The 27,455-nt window shown below is 30.4% G+C and overlaps 1 protein-coding gene across 1 annotated transcript in view; it reads left to right on the top strand.

Moving 5' to 3' along the window:
- LOC113373000 (brain tumor protein-like) overlaps positions 1–26,255 on the top strand; it is a 37,992-nt gene extending 11,737 nt beyond the window's left edge. The window contains 9 exon segments of the mRNA XM_026613339.1: positions 19,586–19,986; positions 20,025–20,198; positions 21,149–21,506; positions 23,068–23,368; positions 23,711–24,185; positions 24,301–24,468; positions 24,802–25,192; positions 25,194–25,547; positions 25,891–26,255. Coding sequence (XP_026469124.1) covers positions 19,586–19,986; positions 20,025–20,198; positions 21,149–21,506; positions 23,068–23,368; positions 23,711–24,185; positions 24,301–24,468; positions 24,802–25,192; positions 25,194–25,547; positions 25,891–25,921 — 2,653 coding nt within the window. The 3' untranslated portion in view covers positions 25,922–26,255.
- Positions 26,256–27,455: the final 1,200 nt, after the last annotated feature.

The raw sequence follows: 27,455 nt of genomic DNA, 5'->3' as shown, positions 1-27,455 counted from the left end.
ATATTATTGATAAAACGCAATAACTATAAAATCATGAAGAGCTCGTAAACACATGACCTATTTTTGTAATGTGCGCTTGCAACATTCATGCGAATGCTATGATGATGTCAATAGTATATCTATCATTTCTCATTAGAAGAACCGAGCTGGCTGGATCATTTAATTTAAAACACATTTACCGTTCATCCTGAACTCATCAAATCAAACATCAAAAGGTTAAGTCTTATAAATATTTTTTTACTTAAAATTAAATTGGTTTCAGTTGAATGTGCTAACGTTTACACACGTGAATAAATAGTGGTAAGCTCTTAAAGTTTCGAAATGGTAATCCTGAGGCAGATGGGTGATGAACGTGTTTCAATTAATTTTGGGGTTTTATATGATACTTCACTTGAAAATGGCCACATGAAAGTCATTTTTTGTCTCGAAATACAGCTATTAGTAAATATACTAAAAATCGCAAATATTTATTTTTTTTTAAGCCAGATTACATATACATTTTGTTAGCCAATAATTGATCTGCTTGAATAAAGTTTTGATTGACAAAAAAAATAATTATAATAATAATTGATCTGTTATTTTTGAAGAGAATTTGTGAGATTTTTTGGTGGAGTGGTTAGAGCCTAGGTTTGCAATAGGCGAATCGCGGGTTCAATCCCCCGTCTCGAACAACACTGATCTCGAGCAAAAGCGATATCAATTTTAACTTGGGAATATAGATCTTTAATATTTCGAGTGAAAATATATCTTTGCGGGCATTGCTGCACCAAATTCAATACTGGTCACCCCTATTAGATAAATTCTAATAATAATCAAATGTGGATGGATCAACATGACATATAGTTTCTGATTGCTATTAAAATAATTTATTTTTTTATTTTTGAACAGCAATCAGAACCTTACAACCTATGAGCTGTTAGGCTGAAACTTCTCCTTACTTCGTATTTTTTAGATGGTAACCCAATGGTTAATCCATCCATATTTGATGATTTTTTGTTATTAGTATTAATAGGGCTGACATTTTATTGGTGCAGCAATGCCGGGCAGGGGCTATTTTCACTTGAAAACATATTGCTATCTATATTTTCAAGTGAAAATCGTTGTCACTGGTGCCTGACAACAGGCTGCTCGAAGTGGTTATCGAACCCGGGACCTCTGAAACAAGTCCCGTCGCCTTTAACCGCGTACCTACGGGCGAGCCCGCTATTAAAATATGATAAAAAAAACTGGCATGGATTTAAGCTTCAATGATTTTGATTTTTAACATCGGTCGAATTACCCCAAATTTAAATTTCATTGAATGAAACTTCCACAACGTATTTTTAAATTATGAGTTAGTTAAAAACTATGCATCTGATTTTAATCTTTTTGATGTTTTTCTTTGTTTGCTTTTTTAATGCGCTATTGAGCTAAATATTAACTTTTCTGTAACGTTTGTCGAGGCTTCTTCGCCCACAATCGACATCTTTACAATCATTATTACCAGTTGTGTTGTATGGGCGTTTTAATTTCCAAACGACCTTAATTCGCCAATGGAAGTTTTATGCTTTGTTTTATACCGAGAAATAATATTTAAATGAATTTGAACTGCTGCAGTAATATTTTTTTATAATAAATCCAATGTAACTTAATTTTACGAGGATGTTAATTTAGATTTATCTGTGTAAACAGTTAAGATTTTAGGCTACGTTTCGAACTAAACCGAATCAAAACAAATCAGAGCAACAGTTCACGCGCTTAAGCGTGATGTCAAAAGTTTACAAGTTGAAACGGGATTTTTTCTTGCATGAACGTCTGAGAATTATGCTTTATTTATAGAGTTACTTGGCATATGGCCCCATATGGCAGCAGATGTTAGTATTCCTTTTTTTTCGTTCAGAAAACGTTTGCTTTACACAAAGTAATATCCATATTTACCTACTGTTTAAATCATTCTAATATAATCTTATAAAATAACAATAAGTAGGATATGTCATAGATAGCTATGTATACTTAAGAAATAAAATTGAAATGGAATAAAATTTATATTTTATCGTTTATGGATAACATTGAACAAATTTTATTCTCTGATAAAAATCTACCTTGAAATATTTGCGAAAGAAGTTACGATTTACCTTCATAATAATATGAAACGAATACAATAGTTGAAAGAGCATTATTTTAGTATTACTTTATGCAAATGTTTGTGTACTTGAAAATAATTTATGCCTCCACATGAAAATATGAATAAAACTATTTGTGGGGCTTTTTAAAACTAAAACAATATTTTGGACAACAGTTGTAATATTTTTATGAAATCATTAAATTTTATATATATATATATATATATATATATATATATATATATATTTTAACAGCAATCAGAACCTTACGTCCTATGAGCTGTTGGGCTGAAACTTCTCCTTACTTCGTATTTTTAGTTGGTAACCCAATGGTTAATCCATCCATATTTGATGATTTTTGTTAATAGAATTAATCTAATAGGACTGACTTTTTATTGGTGCAGCAATGCCGGACAAGGGCTATTTTCACTTGGAAACATATTGCTATCTATATTTCCACGTGAAAATCGTTGTCACTGCTGCCTGACAACAGGCTGCTCGAAATGGGTATCGAACCCGGGACCTCTGAAACAAGTCCCGTCGCTCTTAACCGCTTACCTACGGGCGAGCCCCATCAAATCATTAAATTTTAATGAAAAAATGAAGCTTGGATTCTAGTTCAATTTGGTTTATGTTTTTGGATCCTTCTTAAGGATCTATGTGAAATGCTATTATTGCCTATATTTTACTGTCAAACTTGTGTAACCTGTTAAAAATAAAATTAAAATTTTGACAAAAAACGAGTGGAACGCAGGTATATTTACGAGGAGAGTGCAAATGAATGAGACAAGCGGCCCAAAACTCTAGCTTTAGATATTTATAAGAAACTATTATGAATTATTATCATGCATAAATATTAAAGTTTTCATTTTCGTTGAGTGTATCGTGAAGGGTTAATGAACAGTTAGAAATAAGCTAATAAAGCATTTAATTCACGAGTCCTTAAACCAGCGAAGACTTCAAGCGAAGTAAACACATGGCAAGAGCTAAAAATAACCGAACATCATTCAAACTCTTCACGCGTTCATCAAAATCTTTCACAGTCAAACGCGTGTGACTCAGTGGATATTTTGATTAATCCCAACGCGAGTCGAATTAAAATTTATTGCAATAATTGATTAATAATTAACTAATTATTAAAATTCTTGGAACAAAAGATATTTGTCTTTGAATGGAGTTGCCGTGCTATTGTTAAGAATTGAGCCTAGGAGTGGTTTGCAATCCTACACAAAGTTTACGTTTGGCTTGTGTAAATGTTACTACTAGTCATCACAAATTGCTGATTGCATGTTCTTCAATCACTTTCAAGATAAACATGCGTCACTTTTATAAGCAAACTATATTTGAAATACTGGGCCATATTTAGGAAAAAATACTGGGTATAACATTTTTCGTAGACTTGTTAAGGTAAATTTATTTTTTGTGATTTTATTTATAATTCTTATAATTTTATGATCTCATTTATTATTCTCAAATATTTTATTTCTTTAAAAACATATTTGTAATAAATATTTAATAAATTAGTATTTGCTCAATGGGTTATTGCAAAATGTATGCTAAAATGATCTCTTTTCCGTTGCACTCATCTTAGTACTTTTTTGATGATGAGCTGTTAAACTAAAATAATTGAAAATTTTAAATATGTATATGGTTCTAGATAAAACAGTTCATTCATCCCTTATCGGATCATAATCAGGAAGAAAAAAAACGATTTGCACCAGGTCGATGCCTTGTACTCGTCATCCATTCATTTACATTACAAATCAAGGGTAATTCAATTAAAATTGTTAATATATGTACGAACATTTGCACAAATTAAGAATGTTTGATCTTTTTACAGTTACTTTTTTGCACCGTAAATATCGACACATTGGTCAAAAACAAAGCAGAAATACTGCATTTTTAGGAATTTTCTCATGATACGACTCAATTTGCCTAAAAGACATTACAGTAAAATATCAAAATTTAATTCTTAAAGAACATATTATTATAGAGATCTTTTACAAAGTAGTTTTCTTTTCATTGCGTAAAAAGCTGACGTTATTTATACTTAAATTCACATTACCTTGACGTGAAATACAGTCTTAATCACTCAGTGAAAATAGTGTGTGAATTTCATGCCTTTTGAATTAGCACATAAAAATACGTTTATCTCGATCTATAAATCTTTTTGATACAATCTCCAATTGCGTAAACTTGTTTTATTCAAATACTTAATCAGGCTTAATTCAAATTAAGTTAAAACAAAATTTGCATTTAGAATAGTTTGCTGACAATTTATAGCTGTATTTTTGCAATACAGTCTTCCAAAACAATTTATTTTTAAATACTGTATACTACTTAAGCGTTATATGATTAAAATCTATGTATAAACAGTTTTATGGGAACGGTATCGAGTTCTGAAGGTTTGAACAGTTTTACGTGAAATACAAATAAATTCTAAAATGGTTTATTTTTCCAATAATTAGGAAATTGTGCGTAATTTTAGGAAAGCTATTTTTCAATACAAGTTGATGGTTTTTTTATATTTTTTAAATAATATAGTTTAACCTTAAATCGTTTATTGTTAGTTCAAGCGTTTGTACGCTCTTCAGTCAACGAGTTTGATTACAAATGTATATATTACTCATTTCGTAAAATTATATTCTCTATCGTTTAATTTCAAATAAATGTTAATTTATTCTCATGGCGATACAAAAGAAATATTTGGGAATATATAATTCTATTGTTTGTTGGTTGAATCAGTTTGTTCATATCCTCTCACTAATTATCCGAATCGTCCACGCCTTATTTTTTATAATTTCTGTTTTTTTTATATATCTCTTGGTTCCATAAGAAAGCTTTAACATTCTGATTGGTTCATCATAGAGGATGTTACCACACACAATGTCGAGTTGGTTTCATTATATTGTTAAATCAGAAAAAACACAACACAATAAAAATTCAGTTTTGGATGTAGAAAGCACATAGAAGTTTGTTAATAACATATCTAGCTTTTACGTAAATTACTGCGATTGTATTTCATAATTTTGTTTTTTTACTTTTTTGTAATGTGATTTTAATTAAATATTCTATTATATAAAACTAACTAAGCATGTGTGAGTCGTCTTCTATTTATTGTACGGTTTACAATGATTCTTTTTATGGTGGTATTGCGCTACTGTGGTTACATTAACATTATCGCGTAGATTTGCCAAATTTATTTCACAACTAATTATTATTTTATATAATTATAGTCAGGTTTATTGTAATTGCTACTATTCAATTAAAATTTTGGTAGCTTATCAATTTAAAAAATGAATTTTATATATCCTAATTTTTATTTATAATTTATTAGATTTTAATATTACGAATATTATACTGGTAGTAATTCAGCCCGAATTTAAATTGGAACTTTATATAAAATAATGTTATATGTGGTGCAATTTTAGTACAAAAATTAGTAAGATGGCAATAGTGAACTGATAGAGCATCAGTTTGTCGAGTGAAAAATTTTATATTTTGGATTTGGTAATTGTAATTGTCATTACTTATTATATTTAGTAATAGCAAATTCCAACAATAAATGCTAAAAAAACTTTTGTAGAAATATAAATAGATAATATTTTGTTTGACCTTTTGGTCAAGTGACCGTTGAACTAGTTTCATATTTAATTCTTTTCTCACGATTAAACCGTATGATGTGATGATCCCGTATTCTTTTAACGATTTCTTTTATTATTTCGATATCTGATGTACAGAGGGGATTTAGTATCATATAGGGTCAGGTTAGAATAGATCAGAACTGAAAATGCATAGTCACCCTTTTCTAAATATTTGGTTTCTAGTTTCTACAGGTATAGATTGATTTTTGAGCTTGGTACATGCGGTGTTGTAAGATTGCATCTTTTCATAGAAATATTTTTATTATATCTAATTCTTCAGCTGAAAGTTATTATTTCATTTTGTTACTTTACATGTCACATAAAAGTCTTATTATTAGCTTCACTGTTGCATAAAATAAGTAATAATTTATTTTCGAATATTTGTACAATATAATATGAATTATACTATTTTTAAGGCATATTTTGCAATAATAATTGCTCTATTTATGTGCACAATTTGTATCAATTGCAAAATTTGTATCTGCAAATTGTTTTATATAAATTAAGAGCAATTTGAACATAATTTTTCTATGAGCTTGTTGTGACGAATTTTTAATTACATGACTTTATAGATGACAACCCAAAGGTTGGCCTTAAGAGCCTACCTTTTTTGATGAATTTATTATTAGAATAATTCTAATACTGATGACTTTTTATTGGATGCAGCAATGCATTAATGATTGTTTTCACTTGGAAATATATTGCTACCTATATATGTGTAAATTTGCTCAAACATATATATGTTTTTTGGGTTTTGGCGTTTTTTTTTTTTATTTTTATATGTATTTTCTATTTTAATTACTTAATTCTTATTAGTCTATAACACAGTTTAGAAAAATTTCAAACTCTACATTTAGATTTTAATATCCATCGATCATTTCATGTTTTTATTGCATATTTTTTGACTGAAGACGAGAAGACTATGTTGTCATAGTTCTAGATAACATTGCATTCTTCTTTCAATAAATTTTGATATTTTATATTTTATAAATTATCAAAATTGAAAAGGCTTATTACTGGGTAATCTTTCAGATCTAATGTTTAATATTTCATATATCATCAAAATTACTGAATGTCTTCCTCTTTGTAAAGACAGATTGTAATTCAATAAAGAAATAAAAAAAAAAATTATAAATTCGAATGATGTTTTTAGTGAAGTTCCTCACTAGCGTAAAAATTAGTTTTTTTTCTATTATTTATTAAAATCTACAGTTTTTTATAATAAACCCCTAGGTGACAATCCCGTGAAAATCTCTTGCAGTTTTTTCAACCAATTTCTTTTGCTGTGCCACCAGCGTGGCATCAGATTTTATCCCTATTCGCTATTGTGTAGCGGTAAATTAGTAACTTAATGTGTCCGTTTATAAAACGTAATAATAGAACTTGTATAACGACTTTTAGATCTTTATTTATACAATTTTATGTCTTCTAACATATGTGTGAAATTCAAGCGGTGGACCTCCCTGTATGACATGTGAACTGCCGTTGGTAATTGTTAGACGTCACTACCCATTGACAATCTGAAGTTTATTTATTGTAACGAGCAATTTAGATTCAGATCTGCTCTTTAGTTGCTTACATGTGTTCGGTAAATATTTAGATTTAATATATAAATAAAACTATTGCGTGTGAAATATTTATATTATATGATCGTAAATAGAATTTCGATTTGGTTTATATACATTGATACGTATATCATGCACGTATCTTGTGCCACACTGAGATGTTAATGCCACGGAATAAAAATACATCTTGTATTTTTTTAAATTTTATTTTTATTTTCAACATGCTGTGTGAACATTACATTGAAATTTTTTCTGGTGTTTTGATTCTGTTATATCTCAAATGTAAGAGACAAATTTGTATCTTTCGACAAAGTTGTCAAAGTAATTTAATAAATAAATGGTTTATGATTGATATTCTTATGACTTGAAAAAAATAGTTCTGAGCGGTTTTTTAGGTAAAATCACTAATAATAAGTCGCGAAAAATCTCCAAAATTCTTTTAGTGAGAACAAATATAATTTATCCAGTTTTTTTTGATCATTCACTTCTAATTATTCATCTTTGTCAAGACATTTCCAACTATTAACTATTTTGGTTACACTTATATTACGCACCTTATAACTAATTTATATTTTTTAAATGAAGCGTTTGTATTTGTGTATACTTAAAATAGTCCAAAATATCTATGGAACAAATTTATTGCTTCTTTTGAGTTATTATATGTGAATAGTAAATTTTTTTTATTCTCTTTATTGAATTACAATCTGTCTTTACAAAAAGGAAGACATTCAGTAATTTTGATGATATATGAAATATTAAACATTAGATCTAAAAGGTTACCCAGTAGTAAGCCTTTTCTATTTTGATATATTGAATTTAAATTTTGTGATTATATGGGGTAAACTTAAAAATAACATGATCTATGAGGTAAATGAGATAAATTGTGAATTATAACAACAAATAAAAAAGACATAACTAATAAACTAAACACAATAAAAATGAATAAAAATATAAATAAACAACTAAATAAGTAGTACTGCTAATTAGAATGAATATAGTGAATAGTAAATAATATACATTTTAGATAATTTTATCGATATTTTGAGGTACATGCGTTTATAATCTATACGAGGTGTGTTCAAAAAGTACCCGGAATTACTAATAATTAAATTTCGCGGGTCTGGAGTGTCTGATTGTCAAAATTTTTTTTTTATTGTGTTGGTATACATGCCCCTAAAGTATGATGAAATTTTCAGCTATATTCACTGTTTACTTTGTCTGTGGTAGTCGCTAAGGTTCGACGTGTTTTTCTGAGCTCGGCGATTTTTACAATGGAAGAATTGAAAAGTCAAAGAATTTGTATTAAATTTTGCGTAAAAAATGAAATAAAGTGTTGCAAAGTGCAAAAATTCACCAGATATGGCTCCGTGTGACTTTTTCCTATTCCCAAAGTTGAAGAGACCCATGAAAGGACGGCGGTTTTCCTCGATTGAAGAAAATCGCTGAGAGTGCTCAAGGACATATCAAAAAGTGAATATCAAGGGTGCTTCGAAAATTGGAAAAAACGCTGGCATAAGTGTATTATATCTGGGGGGGACTACTTTGAAGGGGACCACATTAATGTAGACGAATAAATAAATATTTTTTTGAAAAAACGAAAATTCCGGGTACTTTTTGAACAGACCTCTTATGTATAAAACAGTAAACCAATCATGATTCAATATCAATGAATTTACTTTTTTTTTAATTTTTTCTGCTTATATAATTATTAACTATTGATAAATAATTATTGTTGTACCGTTTATAAAATTATACGAGACTAAAAATATTTTAACAAAATACAATTTTATTATGTTTATTATCATTATATATTGTGAATATATATAATTATCTTAGCAATAAATTGCTTATGAAGAAAGTCTGCAGTGTAAATGATCATTCCATTTATAAGTATTTGTATTCCAAAACCTGTTACATTTTATTACCTTGCTTGTAAATAAATAATTCAAACAAACAAATATTTGTAAAGCACATTCACAAAATTAAAATTCTAAATCCAAAAAGTACGTCAGCAATTTAAAATCGTGGCTGAACGAATATACCAGTATCTTTCTGTTTCAAATTAATAAAAATTCAGGCATTTTAAATCTAATTATGTTCATCTCTCTTATTTTTTTTACCTGGTCGGAATTTAAAAATTGATGTGTTGGTGAGTCATTGATCAAGAGTGTGGCGTATTGTGCGTATCGTACAAAAATTAGTTGTCGGCTACCAAGGTCGTCTGTTCCTCGACTCGGCCAGGTTTTATTCAACTCTCTTCTCTTCATATCACTTCATCCTCTCACGTTGACGCACCGCCAGAGTAGGAAAACCTTTTTCAGCAGAGATAATTCATATATTTAAAAAAAAAAATAAAAATTCATGTTTTATATTAAGTTAAAAGTTTGGGTATACCAGTAAAATCGTTTAGAATATATTTAAGACAAAAAGCTAACAATAAATTATATCATTCTTCTACAACTCATTTATTTATTTTTATTAATTTAGTATGATGGCATCTGGATGGATCTTGGTTGTAATAAGTAGGACATTATCTCCTTGTTCCTTATTTCCTCCTCATTGCATAGTCAGATAGATTTTTTAAATATAGTCCAGCAGTGGCGTCGGAACCGTGTGGGCTGTGTGGGCTTGAGCCCACCCATGAATTCTGATGGGGGGGGCTCAGCCCACCCATGAATTTCAAAAATTTATATGGGCTAATATCTCTTAAAAAAAAACGAGCCCACTGGCTGTCTATCAAAAAAAAAAAAAAAAAACGAGCCCACCCATCAAAAATTTGGTTCCGACGCCACTGTAGTCCAGTCATTATAGTAAGTTCACCTCGGAGTTTGAGATACCCAGCTGAGAGTCTGTAAATGTCTATTGACTGTCTTTGTATATTGACATTCTAAAGTTGTCTCAAAACCTACGTATGGTAGGGTGTCAATACCTATACATAAGATTTTGAGACAACCTTTAGGATGTCAATATACAAGTATTTAAAGCTTACAGCTGGGTATCTCTGAGAAACTGTAAATGTATATTGACTGTCTGTGTATATTGACATTCTAAAGTTGTCTCAAAACCTACATATGGTGGGGTGTCAATACCTATACATAAGATTTTTGGACAACTTTAGGGTGTCAATATACAAGTATTTTAAAGCTTACAGCTGAGTATCTCTGAGAATCTGTAAATGTATATTGACTGTCTGTGTATATTGACATTCTAAAGTTGTCTCAAAACCTACGTATGGTAGGGTGTCAATACCTATACATAAGATTTTGAGACAACCTTTAGGATGTCAATATACAAGTATTTAAAGCTTACAGCTGGGTATCTCTGAGAATCTGTAAATGTATATTGACTGTCTGTGCATATTGCATTCTAAAGTTGTCTCAAAACCTACATATGGTAGGGTGTCAATACCTATACGAAGATTTTGAGACAACTTTAGGGTGTCAATATACAAGTATTTAAAGCTTACAGCTGGGTATCTCGAATTCCAAGATTTTTTTCCACCTAATTTAAGTTTAAATGACTGGACTAATAATAATAAGTAAATTATACAGTACAGATAGTATAAGCAATAATCGTTAGTTGGTATTTATCAGAATATCCTTATAAATAATATCTTTAATTTGTAACAATTCTTAGTATTAATCCTAAAACTGAACTTCAAATACAATTAAACAATATATTCTCTACTGCAATAACCAGCCAAACATTAAAAAAAGTGGGTTTTTCTGATTTCTGCGTAATAATTGCGCTCTGTATAGAATTTAAAATTCTTATTTAGAAACTTGTTTGGAATATCATTTATTTTTAAAATTCTAATTTTTTCAGTGCCAACTGTTAATTTATTCTTAATAGATTAAGATGGTTATTATAATTAATCAAAAATGAATTTACAATTTACAAAATGCAATTTGTTACAAATAGTTCTATATTGATATATAATTATACTATATTCTATATAGTATATGCTATTATATCATAGCATAGTATCGAACATTATAATATATCCTTAAAATACTCCATTGTCTGATAAGAGAAAGTAAGTCACATTGTGGTCAATTCACTTTTTTTTTTTGTTAACATGTGGTTAAAACGACGATCAATTGCTCTTTGCTTCCTTGCATTTATTGCATTACTGTTGCAGAATAAATAAAAATAATTCCATATAATTTATTTAATAATCCGTGTTCTTAAAGCACATATTTAAACTTTGCATAGGGTAGGCTTTATAAATCGAAATTGGTGAAGTTTTACTTATTTTACTATTTTTATTACTATATTTCAATATCTTGTATGCAGTTTCTGAGTATGCTTATAAATCAATCAGAACAAAATGTTGCACCATGGTGTATCTTGACGTATCAAAATGATTAATATTCAGAAATTCTTATTTTTTTTTAAACTGGTAATCAATGATTACCAGTGCAATGATTGATTGTATTGATTCCATTTTAGTTTTCTTTATTCGTTTTATACGATAGTCATATATAACAACATTTTATTGTCCCAATTAAGGAATTGTTTTTATTGCAAATGAGTGTTGTATGGAATCATCTAATATTGACATTTTTTTGACAAAATTTTTATTTCACAGATTGACATTTGATTCATGGTATAATGAACTCACATGTTAATAGCTGGGCGTGGTTTGAACCTAAAAAATAAAAAAAACTCACTCTTGCACATGAAACTTGGAAAAAGTTGTTATTCTTTCCACCTACAGGCATGAAATATTTCGTTTTTTTCGGGTCGCGCACTTTTGGCTTCGACCGACACCTCACGTTTTAAAACTCACACACACGTGCTCTGCCACAAAAGGAATACATACATTCCATTTTAAAATAACTTTACTAGGCTTTGCCATCATAAAAGTAAAAAAAAAACATCGGACTCGAGTTTGGACTTGTATACTTGGAGGTTTCATATATGAATTATTATGAATTGGTTCGTTTAAATGTATATTTATTCAGAAATTAGTGACAGAAAAGTTCTATTATTGAATAAATTATACCATTTACTAATAATATACGTTTTTGTTACATTTTAATGTTAAAAACAAAATTTATGTCCTTATCATCAAGACAATCACACCATGCATTTTCGCATGGTTTGTTTGCTTTCTCAATTGATTGACAAATTTGATTCCGTCACCGTTGATGATAAAGAACGCAAATATAATTGCTTTTGTTTCGTTAGATTATTTTTTTAAATTATCTGTAAATGAGTAGATATTGATAAATGATGTCTGTGTAAATTTAGTCATAACAAAATACAAACCACTCATATGACTAATTACCAGTAGATAAGCAATGAGATAAGCTATATATTTACCTGAAATATGAACCATACGTTTGGTAGAATTTTCCATTTATTATTGAACTTGATAAAGTATACTGATATAATAATTTTTGCTTTATTGCTTACTCCTCCTCGTTAATTAATTTAATGCGACTCATTTTTCTGATTTATTTACTTTCAAACTTAACATTTTTAAACTAAATTTAAAAGTAATCATGAAAGTGCAGGATTTTTCTATATTTATATATAAAAAATTATTAAATATGTGGGTAATCAAAGAGGCTAGATATTTAGGAATAACAAAATCACTTGTCATATTTTTATATCATTAATTTTTATAATCAATAAATTTTTTATATTTTTATACAAGTGGAGTTTATACTTTCATATTCATAACTACTCCCACAAATATTTGCTAGCACTATAGCTATAGATTTTTTTTAATATGTACATGATTAAATTTACACTTACAATCGCTTAATTTCCTAAAATTGATGTCAATGACTGATAGTATTCATTGTTACGATTTTTAATCGTTTTTGCTGGTCAGATTTATATTAAAATATAAATTATAACACGACATTGAAATACAAAAGGTGGCATCAAAAATAATAAAATTATTTTACATTAGGTAAATTATGGTACCTTACGAAACAAAAAAAAATGTTATTGGACATATTTAAGTTCAATTGCAACCTTGCTCTAAATACGATCGTAACAATTTTTATTGCAAAAACACATCTTTTGCAAATTGAATAGAAAATAAGTACATAAGTGCATTTTTTATGCAACTGCATATTCGCATTTTTCACAACCGTGCATTCTGAAAATTAAGCCTAATGGTAGTATAAGATAGTAGCAATTCTTGAAACATGTTTTTGTCAGGTATTTTTCCTGATTTTGCGTTTTATGATGGACCCCTATAAACTATTGATATTAGATTTATCAATTTTTAATTGTACAGAAAATTAGTATTAAAATTTATTATGTAAAAACTCATGTTAAGATAGATAATTTTAAGGCATTGGCTAATCACTGGTATTAGTTACATGTTTTTGTATATTTTACCAAAACTATTTATTTATTTATACCAAACCTCTGAAAGGCTGGCCAATCTTTAGAACGTATTTCGGCCTGAACGCGAATACCTTTACATCATAGTACTTACCAATTCGAAATTACCTATAATTGGTATTTATAGGTAATGTTTTTTTTTTTATTATTTTAGGTTATTTTATAAATATTGCATTTTATAAGATCTATATTTTATAAAATTTGTTTAAAGCAAGTAAAAAGATATTAATATGGTATGTTATATGATCTATACAGTAGAGGATCACAACACACCACGTTAATATCTTTTTACTTACTTTAAAACGAAAACTAGAAAGATCTAACGCTAATACGTTTGCATGACGACTTAGACGAGCTTTGTATCTGGTGCAGTAAAGACTAATTTCTTCTTCTATAGTTCGAATTCTGAGATCTTAAGTTGTCAAATATCTCCCTTCCGCCTTTTTGTATTATAAACCAAGAGCAATAATATCAAAAAATTGGGAACGTATTTTGAAGCGTTCACGATTTCTTTGAAAAATTTATTTTGGAACCTTCGTAGAATAGTTATGTTCGATTTACTGGCCGCACCCCATAGTTGTAGGCCGTAGGACCATATTGGTTTAATAATTGTCTTGTATATTAGGAGTTTATTTTCTATTGTGACTTGTGATTTCCAGCCCATTAACCAATTAAGTTGCCAATTAGAATATGTTCTTACCAGGTTAATCTTCTACATTAGATATATTATGTAAATGATGGTTAGCAAATCATCCAGATTCAATTTTCAGAGTAGATTATTAAAAAATTTCAAGATTTTTTCATACGTATATTTTTCCTTATCGAGGTGTTGAATTTATTTATACATATTTATAAACATTTTATTACCTTGATATACCTATTTTGCGATAATTTAAATAACTATAATACAAGTATAGCATAGAGTTCATTTATTATTACGCCAGAGAAACTCGCAATGTGTCGTAGACCGCAGTCATAGTACGCAGCCGGGTTCAAGGCTTCGCACGGGCGGCGCTTGACTCTTTCCGTCCAACGGAAACACTTGTGATTTGAAACAATGCCCTCTTCAACAATGCCTATATGAAATTTGTTCACTTCTGTTCCGTTCGGTGCGTGCAAGCATCTATATATATGCATATTTAATGATGTTATCAACAGATACTATGATCTGAGAGCTGAGTTGGAAATTTAATAGAGTTTTTAACTACAAAATTTGTTATAAGTGTAACAGGTGTAAGTATCGAGTATATTTGAGTGCGCTTGAACACTTAAGTCCGTATTGTAGTTCAAGAAGTATTGCACAGCAAGTTGAAACTCTTCGCTGAGCTTTGGTAAATGCCAATCACGAAAAGATAAGAGTGCTCCTAGGCATGTCTTTGAAAAGGTTATCATGTCAGTTTAGTTATAGTTTCTACTACTTTGCGAAATCGATCAATCTGCGCTTATTCCATCATAGAACATCAACAAATTTTTAGATTGTCTGAATCGAGACCAATCGAGACCAGTGATGTCCGGGTATGTAGGGTTTCATTCGTCATATTTCATAATTTTGTTTATTAAGCTTTGGCACAAGTCGTTAATTTTTTAATTGACATAAAAAATTCAAAGTGAAAAATTTAATGATATGGTGAAATATTGAAATTATGAACATAATCCCAAAATTTCAGAAAATCATGGCCCAAGATCCCCAAAAAAAACATTGCGACAACTTTGTATGTTTTCGATATTGGACAGTTGATTTATTAGTGATTTTTAACTTCCCGTAGGGTAAGTTATTGTAATGGGCCGAAAATCGAAATTGAAATTTTTTACATTTCTCGACGTTTTGAAGGTTTCTGAACATTTTGGCATACCTCAGAAAAAATGGATGTGTGTGTGTGTATGTATGTATGGATACAAATTTCCAGTCACGTTTTCGGGTGCAAGGATCAGCCGATTTGAATGATTTAAAAAACATTTGATTCCTATTGATAGGGTGATGAGCTGATTAGTTTTTGGCAGAGGCAGATCCAGCAGTTACGGAGATAAAGAGCAAAGAGTGCAGAAAATAAAAATCGAGTTTTTGGGAGAACGGAGCATCCGATTTGAATGATCTAAAAAAAACATTCAATTAGTAATGATTGGGAGAAGTGTTTATTAGTTTTTAGCAAAGGCAGCCGTTTCGAAGATACGGAGCTAAATGTGTGAAAAATGGCAGTTTTTGAGAGAACTAAGCGTCCGATTTAAATGATTCAAAGAACTTTCTGCTCGTCTTAACAAAATAATTGATTTTGGAAAAAAAAATTGTTCCACCTTTTTTTTTCAAAAAAAATTTTTTTGTATATCGAAAATAATTCGGATTTTATTTTTAATTCTGATTATAGTTCTAATATACTTTAAACAAATAATTTCAGCTTTGCAATTCAGTTTATATAGTTCTTATAAATGTTACAATATTAATAATAATCTATTTGAAAACATTCAGTATTCCTCTTACATTTCGTTACGGTACGGGAAGTTCCAGCAATTTGCCTTAAGGCACGATGCCATACACCCCAATAGTAGTAATTTGTTTTTATTGCTGATAATTATAATTTTTGCATTCTATGTATGTTTTGGTTTTAATTCTAACAAATGAAATGTTTTTCATTGAGTTCCTCAATTTAATTTTCTTTAGAATCATAGATTGAATTGCAATCTGGTGTTCTGAAAACTTCGATTGATATTTTATTTATTCTTCTTTTTTATTACATTGAATGCCGTTTTTATCCCGCGTTTAGTAATTTGAAAAGTTTTACATAATCCAAAACTGTTTCTTTTAACGCATGTTATTATTAACCTTTCGGTAAGAAATTCAAAGCCGTGAATAATCGTTAAATTCTCAGGTTCATTTATGATTGAATTAGTTTCTTAAATCATAATTATGTTATAGCAGAATTGTATTTTTTCCTTTACAAACGTGGGAAGTACGCTTATACTTTGTCTTCATATATGGTATCTTGATATCATTATATCACCTTTCTTGAGTGCCGCTTCGTATATAAAATGATATTAAAAAAATATTTTTCTAAATTGAGTTTGAACGATGTTTTTATACCGGGAAATGTTGTTCGTATCTGTAATGGACAGCCAAAGTTGTTTGAACTGGAAGGTGGCGCGTCATACAACATAATACACAAAAGATTTTTTAATACTGGTATTTTTCCATCAATCGTGCCGTGCTCGTTTTGATGTAATCATGTTTTTTACGACAATTGGTTGTTGTTTAACTACCTCAATAACCACAAGTTGCTACTGTTTACGCTATTTTTTTATTATTAATCTTTTCCTAATCGAAGTACCGTGCACCAAACTAGTGAAATAATCGGCGTAACTAATTAACATAATATTGATGTAGATAATTTGTATATATTCGTATGTGAATCAAATTTATACGTGTGCCACACATGCTTCCATACTGACAATGAATATTTTTATCGCCGTAATAGTCATGTCAGTCATATGTGTCTGACGCTAAGAAGTTCTACATGAGTTATGTATGGCATATATTTCGAGAAAAAAGTTTTAATATAATAAAATAATTTATGAAGGGCCTTATCAGTTATATATGTGTGACATAAGAAAATATTCTTTTTCCATAATTTTGAAAAAAAATCTTTGACACAAAGTTTTCTTGACTTTTTAACTAAATTATCTAATGAAGTAAGTCACCACCATGGCCCAGGTTAAAATTCTTCTGATATTATCATTTTAGTGGCGATTAACGTGTTAATAGTTATTTTTTTAATATGATTCAGTTACAACATCAAAAAATTATTGAACTTATATATATTATAAATTAAATTTGCTCATATCATTCAAATCATAATCTATAACATAACTACTCTTTTAACCCTTTCACTATTTATGACGTCGCTGGACGACATCCACATGATATGCGGTGCGTACGGATGTCGTCCTTGGACATGACACTTTGCTTCAAGATTTACTATGAGTTAAAATTAAAAATTCTAGTATTTTTCTAGTTAAACTTAAAAATTTCAATTATTTTAGACAGATTTAATAATGCACGGTCTTTTTTCATGCAGTTGCATATATTTTATTAAATTATAGCTCGATGCTTTGTGGAAGTTTGGCAGAACATCCATGTCAAAGACTGTTGCATTTTCACGAAGCTCACTTGGTGTTCCAATAAATTGAGAATTTTTGTACTAAGATTTCTGTATACGTCAAGAATCCTATTTTTTCTAGAATTTTGCCAAGCTGGGCAATTATTGTAGAATATTAATAAAATTAAATAGAAAATTATCAACTAATCAGAACCATAGATCATAGATCACACTCAATACATATTCTGCATTTTATATCAAAAGCATTTGTAGAGTGCAAGTTATTTTTTTTTTAAATAATAGTGTAGCCGAGATTTGTTGCTTGTTATTATATACAGTACATGTTTATTATTCATATTAGCATGCATTGTGGCAGACAGCGCGGCACTTATAGATAACATATCAACCATACTACATCAAACATATTTTTCTAAACAAATATTTTTGTATTTAGATTTCATTTATTAGTTCACAGTTAAATGACCCAATAGTCAAGAACGGAACAATTAGTGGCTGCATTAAAATATCATTCTCACTGAATGATTAACTGGTTTTTATATGTAATACAAATATTACTATATAGTATATTGATATTTGTAGATATAAAGTAATACGTCTCTAAAACTGTTCTATTGCGATATTGAATATCTTTATCAGTTGTCTTAATTTTACCTAAGCCGTGTTAACGAATGTACCGCATGTACAGCAGGATTTCCTATGTATTACAATGCTGAAATCGGGAACAAATGTTTGGTTTTCTTTACAGAGATGAAAAGCGGCCGCTCTTACGAAGTAGAACGAGTATGTTTTATATTACAGCAAGACCGCTGATAAGAGATGTACACAAGCCTTAACTTATATTTGTTATCAGAAAACATACATTTCTGCTTTTGTTTATATATGTGCCGACATAATAATTTCGGAATATTTAAGAAGTTAATCAATAAGCAGGGAACTTTTAAAGTTGTAATGTTTTAAAATAAGACATAATCAAATCTTTTATTATTTACTATCACAAAAAAAGGAATTCACGAGTTCTACTTATACTTGAATAGAATTCTATTGGCATTTTACTATAATTAAATTAATTGCTATTTTTGTGTCATTATGATTGGCAGTCATTCTGGTGACCACACAAATAAAATCAATTCTATACTGCCAAATAAAACAAACAATATAAATACCATTGACTATAATAAATAGAGATTTATGCAATACATATTGTTAGTAATTGATGACTAATAGTTTAGATTTATCTTCAAGATGTATTTACATGTTTTGCTTTTCTAATATAAAGAAATACATGTAGAACAAAAATTTCTATTTAAATTAGTTTCCTTTTTTGTTGATTTGATCTTTTTGACATTCCAATTATATCGTGCGTTTCTTATATGTCATAATAAGAATGTTGTAATATCATAATTTATGATAAAATTCCGTAATTACACATTTCATTGTTGGATTTCTTACACAAACACGAATATTTTCGTGTTAGAACAAATGAAGTCGAGTCTCGTAGAGTTCATCCTTTGAGGTAATCGACTTTTTGTTTCCCGTAGACGCAGAGGTCATTATACCTGATTCATAATTCTATTCAGAGATATGTAACCTTTAGGAATCACAGAATGGTTAAGAATCAAAGAATAGAAATATTAATAACGATAGTAATTTTAGATTTTGCCCGAGTAATGAGCATCACCATAGCGATGAGTAAAGATTTATGTTCATTTAGATTTATATAAAAAATAATTTTTATATTGAAATATTCATTATTAACCTTTGGATATACATATGTGATCAATGTCCTTTATTTTTAGGGATGCCGCTCAAATGAAGACCGGCTCGCGGTCCGGATCGTTAGAATCGCTGGGCGAGCAACTAGATTCGGCACAGTCTGCCGAATCTCTTGAAACATCCGACAACCATTTAAATCACCTAAATCATCACCATCTTTCCAACCTTGGAATGCTCTTAGGGAATATACCGAATGTTGTAAGTGGAAACAATGGTAACAGTGCTGGAAATAGTGGATCAAGTTCGTCTTCCTGCGCTAATTCCACGGATGAAGACGCACACAGCCAAACGTCCATTTCACCCGTGTTAGATAATCTATTAAATGTCAACAGTCAAGCCGATCAACTTTTCGCAACGAGTCAAACACAGCAAAATGATGCTAAAGGTATTTATTGTAAAGAACTTATTGTGCAATTATTTAAAGGTGATTATTGAAATTTATGGTATTTATAATGTTTGCAGGATACAGATGTACTGGATGCAAAAGTCGTGAATCCGATGCAGTAGCTAGATGTTTAGATTGTGCCAATTTTTTATGTCCAAACTGCGTGATGGCTCATCAATTTATGCACTGTTTTGAAGGCCACCGCGTACTCAACGTTGCAAATCTAAAGGATCAGGACAATTCTATTACCGGTATGTGTTTTGTATGCCATATTAGAATATGGCAATATCCTCCGTCGGTCGGAAATTTTTTCACCTTCGAACGGTCGGAAAGGTCTGGCTGGACCACCGTTCATTTTACATGCATTTATATGGGATAAATGAGTTTTTGGTGTCTTATATATTAACGATTATAGTAATAAATATTTATAGTTTTGATTTTTTCTTTTTCTTACCGTCTTTTGCATGTGTTGAGCTTGCTTATAATAAAAATATTACATATTATATTATATAAAAAAATCAAGAAATATAAAAAAATCGTTGCTCTTTTTGTTAATTTTTCTGCCTTTGAAATGAATGTAAAATTCAAATGAAAACGAAATGAGGTGCGTCGTCTTTGAAATGAGCTTTGAAAAGTGAAAATAAAATTTCACTACAGGTTTGCCAAAAAAAAATTTCGTACGCAGTACGGGTAGAAAAATTGTTGATAATGTGTGCATTACTCATCCGATTTTCAGTGTTTGCGATTACCAATAAGTTTGGTAGGTTTTCAAGCAACTCTCGTCATGAAAATACTAACATTCATGTTACAACACATAGCAAAGAATATATACGACCATAGATAAACAAGTATACAACGCAGTTTGAATAGAAAATACCATGAAAAAAGACAAAATACTGGTTCACATATATCAAAAACGTATATTTCATACAAAATGTATGGGTGGTCTAGGCAGACCTTTCCGACCGTTCGGAGTATAAAAAAGTTAATATCCTTATAATTATCCTTCTGTACATTTTTTGGTCCTGAATTTTTCATTGATCGACAGCTAATGAAATTTTAGGAAAAGTCAAGAAATTTCAAGTCGATAGGATTACTAGCAGTATTTTTTTTTAAATTGAAGTCGAAAAAAGTCTGGCCAGACCACGCCGACCGACGGAGGGTTAAATGTAACGTATTAATTATATTATTTTCATTCCAGGTCCATTATCAGAAAGCTTGAGCGCATTAGGATCTCGTTTATTAGGCGCAGCAACGAATGGGTCCACAGTTACATGTCCACGACACAAGCAGCAATTTACATTGTTCTGTCAGCCTTGTTTGGTGCCAACTTGTGTGGAATGCGCAAATATCGGCGAACATCTTTCGCACGAGATGACACCGCTCCAAGAAGCAGGTCCCAGACAACTTGCCGAACTATTGCGCAGCGCGCAGCAGGCTCGAGACCGAGCTCAAGATATGCGCACACAGGCTGCACGTGCGGAACACGCTCAGTTGTCGTGTCGGACACAGCAGCGAAAAGCAACCGACGAGATCAATGATACTTTCCAATTCTACAGGTTAGTAAACTGAAAATAGTTTAAATTAAGGGGGTCTTCCTATGTGACAGCTTGTTTTTTAGGGATATTTTAGGATTTTTTTTCTACGACCAGTAAATATTTAGAGCTTCAAGTTTTTTATCATTTATTACCACATATTTGGACAGTATAAATATAAAATTTCAGCTAAAAATATTCAGTCAAACTAGAGTTACAGCGCTCTGAACACCCCCGCCTCGAAAAAAAGAGCTCCCACTTCCTTCACGATTCCGTCTGATCGGCTTATCTGAAAAAAAAATAAACGGCGTTTTAATTTGTAGGCTTAAAAGCACGGAATTGACCTATAATCAAATGAATATAAAAAAATGGATTTTTGATAGACATTTGAAATAAAAGTTGCAAATTAGGCGTTTTTCATGTTTGATTGGTAATAGTATATTCCATGCTTTTAAATATATTGTGCCCTGTAAATTTCAAGTAATTCGGTCTAGCCGTTTCTGAGATACAATGGAGGAAAGTTTGAAAAACACAGTTTTGATAAAAACGCGTTTAAAGCTTCAAGTCCGTTAAAAACTATTAAAATATCAACTTACTCTTAATCGGCGATGCCTGGTCCATAGATAATTCCTTCCTCTTCTTCGTGAAACTCTTTTGAAGCAGATTGTTCAGCTCTTGAGTCAATCAGAACGTAAGATTCGCTTTTCATCCCGTTTCTCTACATACGCTTGGGCTTCACGACCAACAGGCATCCCATAATCGACATAACTTTTAAAATACCTTGAAAACCTTCATTAAAGATAATAACTGCTAAGTAGCTAGCAATTTCAACAATTCTGGGACCAGAATGAAGATGTTTAGGAGCGAAAGTCCAAATCAAAGAATTCAAAGATTCGTTATTGTTTTGTGTCTCTGCTCCTAAACAACGAATTAATAATTCGTCTTTCGATAAATCTTCGAAAACCGGTTTGATAGCTTCTTGGACTTGCGGAATTAGAGGTGGTTTATCGTGATGAAATTGGTCCAGTTCATTATTAGCTTCAGCCTTACGCCATTTACACCTACTGTCTTCGCCTTCTCGACAAAATTGATGCTGAGGGTTTTGATCAGAAGAACATTTGTGATAGTACGTCGCCCAAACTTCCTTTCTCATATCTTCAAGCGAATCTGGATGGCGTCGAATTGCTAATCCATAGAATTTTGTAATTTCTGGATAACTTTATCAGTAAGTTTACCTGCTCCTTTTCCTCCTATTCCTTTATTGGTTTAAGTCTATAGAAACGTGTCTAAACTTGTATAAACGGATATATGAATAAAAGGGAGGCCGGGTATAAAGCCGACGGTACACAATAGGCCTGGGCTCTAACTGCCAACTCAGCGCTCCGAACCGCTCTTTCTTTTACCTGCTGTATCTTTAAAACGACGTCGAATTTTCTAAAATCGCTTTACTACCGTATTCTAGACATGTTAAGGGAGCAATTTACGAAAAAAAATCGATTTTTACAACCCATCACATAGGAAGACCCCTTTAAGTGAATGTGTAATTGGTAATATTGTTCATTGAATTCTGTATTTCTTTCTACAGATCTATGCTGGAGGAGCGCAAGCAAGAGTTGCTGCGCGAACTTGAATCAGTCTCAGCTTCTAGGCAGACAGCGTTAGCGTCGCTTGCTCGCACAGGAACTGAAGCAGCAGATCGTATCCAACAAGTTTGCGATTTCGTAGATAAGCTCACCAGGCGCGCCACTGTTTCAGAAGTTCTTGTATTCCGTAAGCTGCTCGATCAGAAATTAAACTCATTATGTACAGCTGGAGAACTAGCTGTGAATTCTGCACTTGCCCATCAGCAGGAAATCGAATTCGTATCAAACTATCAAGCCATTCAGGTAATATTATTTCTCATATATATATATATATATATATATATATATATATATACAGTGGCGTCGGAAGCAAATTTTTGATGGGTGGGCTCGCGGGCCTGTGTCGTCTTGTTTTTTTTTTTTTTTAGACATTTGAGACAGTATCATATTTAGGGATTGAGATTGATGGGTGGGCTCAGCCCGCCCATCAAAATTCATGGGTGGGCTCAAGCCCACCCAGCCCACACGGTTCCGACGCCACTGTATATATATATATATATATATATATATATATATATATGAAATGTTAAATTTCCGATTTAATTAATTTCGTTTAAACAATAACTTATACTCTTTTCCTTTTAGGTCGGCGTGAGAAATACGTTTGGTTATATACGTTCCAACTCAGAACCGTCATCGAACCAATCACAGAAAAAGGCACCAATAGCTCGACCAGTTCCTTCTAATTTAAGTACAAATAATACTTCTCCATCAGACACATCTAGTGGAACTACTTCATTGAATGGCAGTTCTGGAAGCTTAAATGGCATTTCCCATCTCAATGCTCTCAACTCTCTTAATTCAATTAATTCTTTGCATTCCTCCAATACTCTTACTTCTAGCACTGGTAATAGTATAATTGAGAGAAGTTTTGCAACAACTATAGCACCCCCAACATCGGTGTCAAATAATCCATTCGAGTGCAATAATATAATCTCAAAACGATTTAATTCAGCTAATAGTTTGGGACCATTCTCAACAACATTATCTGAGGTGAATCCCTACGAAAAATGGTCAAATGGCGGCTGTGACAGTATATTCTCTGATCAATATACAATTGGTATGTATTGATAGAATATGTTTGTAATGTCTAATTACGTTTTATTTTTGTACAAGTTTTATTTCTATTTGGTTAGTTAAAGAAAATAATTTAAATTTTCTATTTTTTTTTTTAGGACCACCAGTTCCATCAACCAATAATATAATGAACGGAATAGAATCAAACAGCGTCTTAGAACTTACATCAAAACTAATGTCAGCTTCAGTATTTCCACCAAAATCTCAAATCAAAAGGCAAAAAATGATTTACCATTGCAAATTTGGAGAATTTGGTGTAATGGAAGGTAAAATAATCTTAAAAATACATTATGTTCAAGTTTATTACTGTTTAATAATTTTTTCATGCATCACTATTTGGCATAAATATAATATTCATAAAATGCCTATGGACTGATATGAATTATAATAATTGGGAGATATATAATATTTTGATGTGTGCAATTTTTGGGCACATATAATTATTCTTATTATTACAATGAAGACTCATGATCTTTACTTTCATAGAATTTGAAGTCGGGAATGAATTTTCATTATGAAGTTAATTTTCAATGTTATTATTGCTTATATAAATTTTTTTCTCATACAAAGTATTTCAAATCCGAATTATTTACTTTCAGGCCAATTTACTGAACCCAGTGGTGTAGCTGTAAATGCACAAAATGACATTATTGTAGCAGATACAAATAACCATAGAATTCAGATATTTGATAGAGAAGGTAGATTCAAATTCCAATTTGGTGAATGCGGTAAACGCGACGGCCAACTTTTATACCCGAATCGAGTAGCTGCTGTCAGAACATCTGGAGATGTAGTAGTCACTGAAAGATCGCCCACGCACCAAATACAGATTTATAACCAGTATGGTCAATTTGTCCGAAAGTTTGGCGCTAATATTCTACAACATCCCAGGGGTGTTACTGTTGACAATAAGGGAAGGATAATAGTTGTTGAGTGCAAGGTAAATTATCAAGAACTTCTATATTTCAACATCTATTTTCTGATATATAAAAAGTAAGCACCTGGAATTCCCGAATGGTGTTGTCGTCAACGATAAGCAAGAAATTTTCATATCCGACAATCGTGCGCATTGCGTAAAAGTGTTTAACTATGAGGGGGTGTACTTGAGACAAATAGGTGGCGAAGGCATCACCAATTACCCCATTGGCGTAGGAATAAATGCTGCTGGAGAGATTCTGATTGCGGACAATCACAACAACTTCAACTTGACTGTATTCACTCAGGATGGTCAATTGGTTTCGGCGCTTGAGAGCAAAGTCAAGCACGCCCAATGTTTCGATGTTGCGCTAATGGACGATGGCAGCGTCGTCCTGGCTAGCAAGGACTACCGACTCTATATCTATAGGTACGACATTTCAACCTTTGAAATTATATTATAAAAATGTATAGTACTTTTTTACTTCAATTGAACAAAACAAATCATAAGCTTTTTCTATTAAATTTTATTATTAAATAGATAATATTTCAGAAGTAGTTTTATAACAATCTATTTATTTTAAATTTTAAGGTAACAAACACTGGGGTCTACTTGTCCATTAGTTCTAAACAAAACCTTACAATTATTGTTGTTACCTTAAGCTAAATCTTTAACTTGTGCAGATCTAATATATTGTTTTGATATAATATTTAATTTTAATATACATATTATCATTTTAACTGTAATAAAACACATATATGTTTTTTTGTAGGTATGTCCAGGTGCCTGTTCTGGGCTTGTAACTCACCAACCTACAAGAATTCAGTGGCATCAGATTTGTAACTTGGTTCATCGCTTTACGAAACTTCAAAACTATCAATGCAATGTACTGAAATATGTTTCATAGAGAAGTCAGGTATTTAAAAAATCTTCTCATACATCTGTTTCAACAAAACCATTAATTTTCGGGTGATAACATCGGAGTTATGTGTTCTAAGTGAGATTATTGTTATTGCATTTCCTTGCCAATTTAATTTTTTTTTAGAAAATTATAAAAGCTAGGTTTTTCATCCGATTTGTTATGATAGTTTAGAAAAATCTCATACACATAAATTAGAAATAATTTCTGGACCAAGATCAATGATTCCTTTAAATGCGCATGGTAAGATATTTTTTTAAATTTTTATACCAGGAATTTGCAAATCACAAATACTGGATTTGTTTAAAATTGGATCTGATATTAAAAGTTAGTTTGTTTTAACATATTAGTATCGTAGTCCTGAATTTCAATTATGCAACTTCAACACATATAGTAGAATTTTGCATTATTCAAATTCATTAATTTCATAAACTCTGACTTGTATTGTTTTTCTTCTAAGAAAGAATTCATATTATTTTTAATTGAAAATTCAAAGGATTTTGGTTTTGATAATTTGACTTGGTCATAATTAAGAAATATTTGGAATTTGTTGATTTAATTAACATGCTAACCTTTTGCTATTTCAATTTCTTGACATGTTAAAAAAAACTTTGGCAAACCCATATTTTTTAAAAAATTGACCGTATTGTTTGTATGAATATTAGTTATGTTTAAAAATTTTAATGGGTTTTAATTTTTTTTAATTGATTTTACAACTTTGTTGTTTACCCTTTGAATTTTTTGACTGAAGCTTGATTTAAACAATACAAGTGATCGTTTTTGTTTTTTCTCACAGTTCATTTGTAAGTAGCTTAAATAATGGTTTGATTTTCAATCCAGATAGAAAACTTATTGTTGTATATATTATATATGATATATGTTGTGTTTTTTCATTTTTATATATATTTGTAAATTTTGAAACCAGTATTATATACGAGCAGGTCTTTTTGGCCTTGGTTGAATAGCGTAGAATTTTGTTAGTTTTTGGTCATATGATATTTTGTGGAATTAGAAAACGGAAGAATAATGGAATGAGTGACTTTCAAACTGAATCTGATAACCTACTTTTGAGTAAAACAATTAATTTTAATTGTACTTATTGCATAAAATTGCTGGTCATATAATGTTAATTTGTTATGAAATGGCAAAAAAAATTATTCTAAATATTTCTTTGTTTAAACAAAAAAGTATTGATTCAGATTCTACATAAATTTAAATACAGTGATCGAAAAAGAAATCAAGAAATACTACTTAATAAACTTACGCATATTATTGGAGAATTTCGATTATTGTAAATTAAATTTTTTATATGGTAAATTGAAATTCATAAATAATTCAACAAAAAATAGCCATCACAAAATTCTCAGTCACCTGCATATAGACTTTGATCCATATTTGTTATAATATACATATTGTTT

This window comes from Ctenocephalides felis, unplaced genomic scaffold (assembly GCF_003426905.1).
Source record: "Ctenocephalides felis isolate EL2017-DRISC unplaced genomic scaffold, ASM342690v1 CF-g0.4_SCAFFOLD_01604, whole genome shotgun sequence".
Lineage (NCBI taxonomy): Eukaryota > Metazoa > Arthropoda > Insecta > Siphonaptera > Pulicidae > Ctenocephalides > Ctenocephalides felis.
This window is presented reverse-complemented; position numbering and strand designations above follow the sequence as displayed.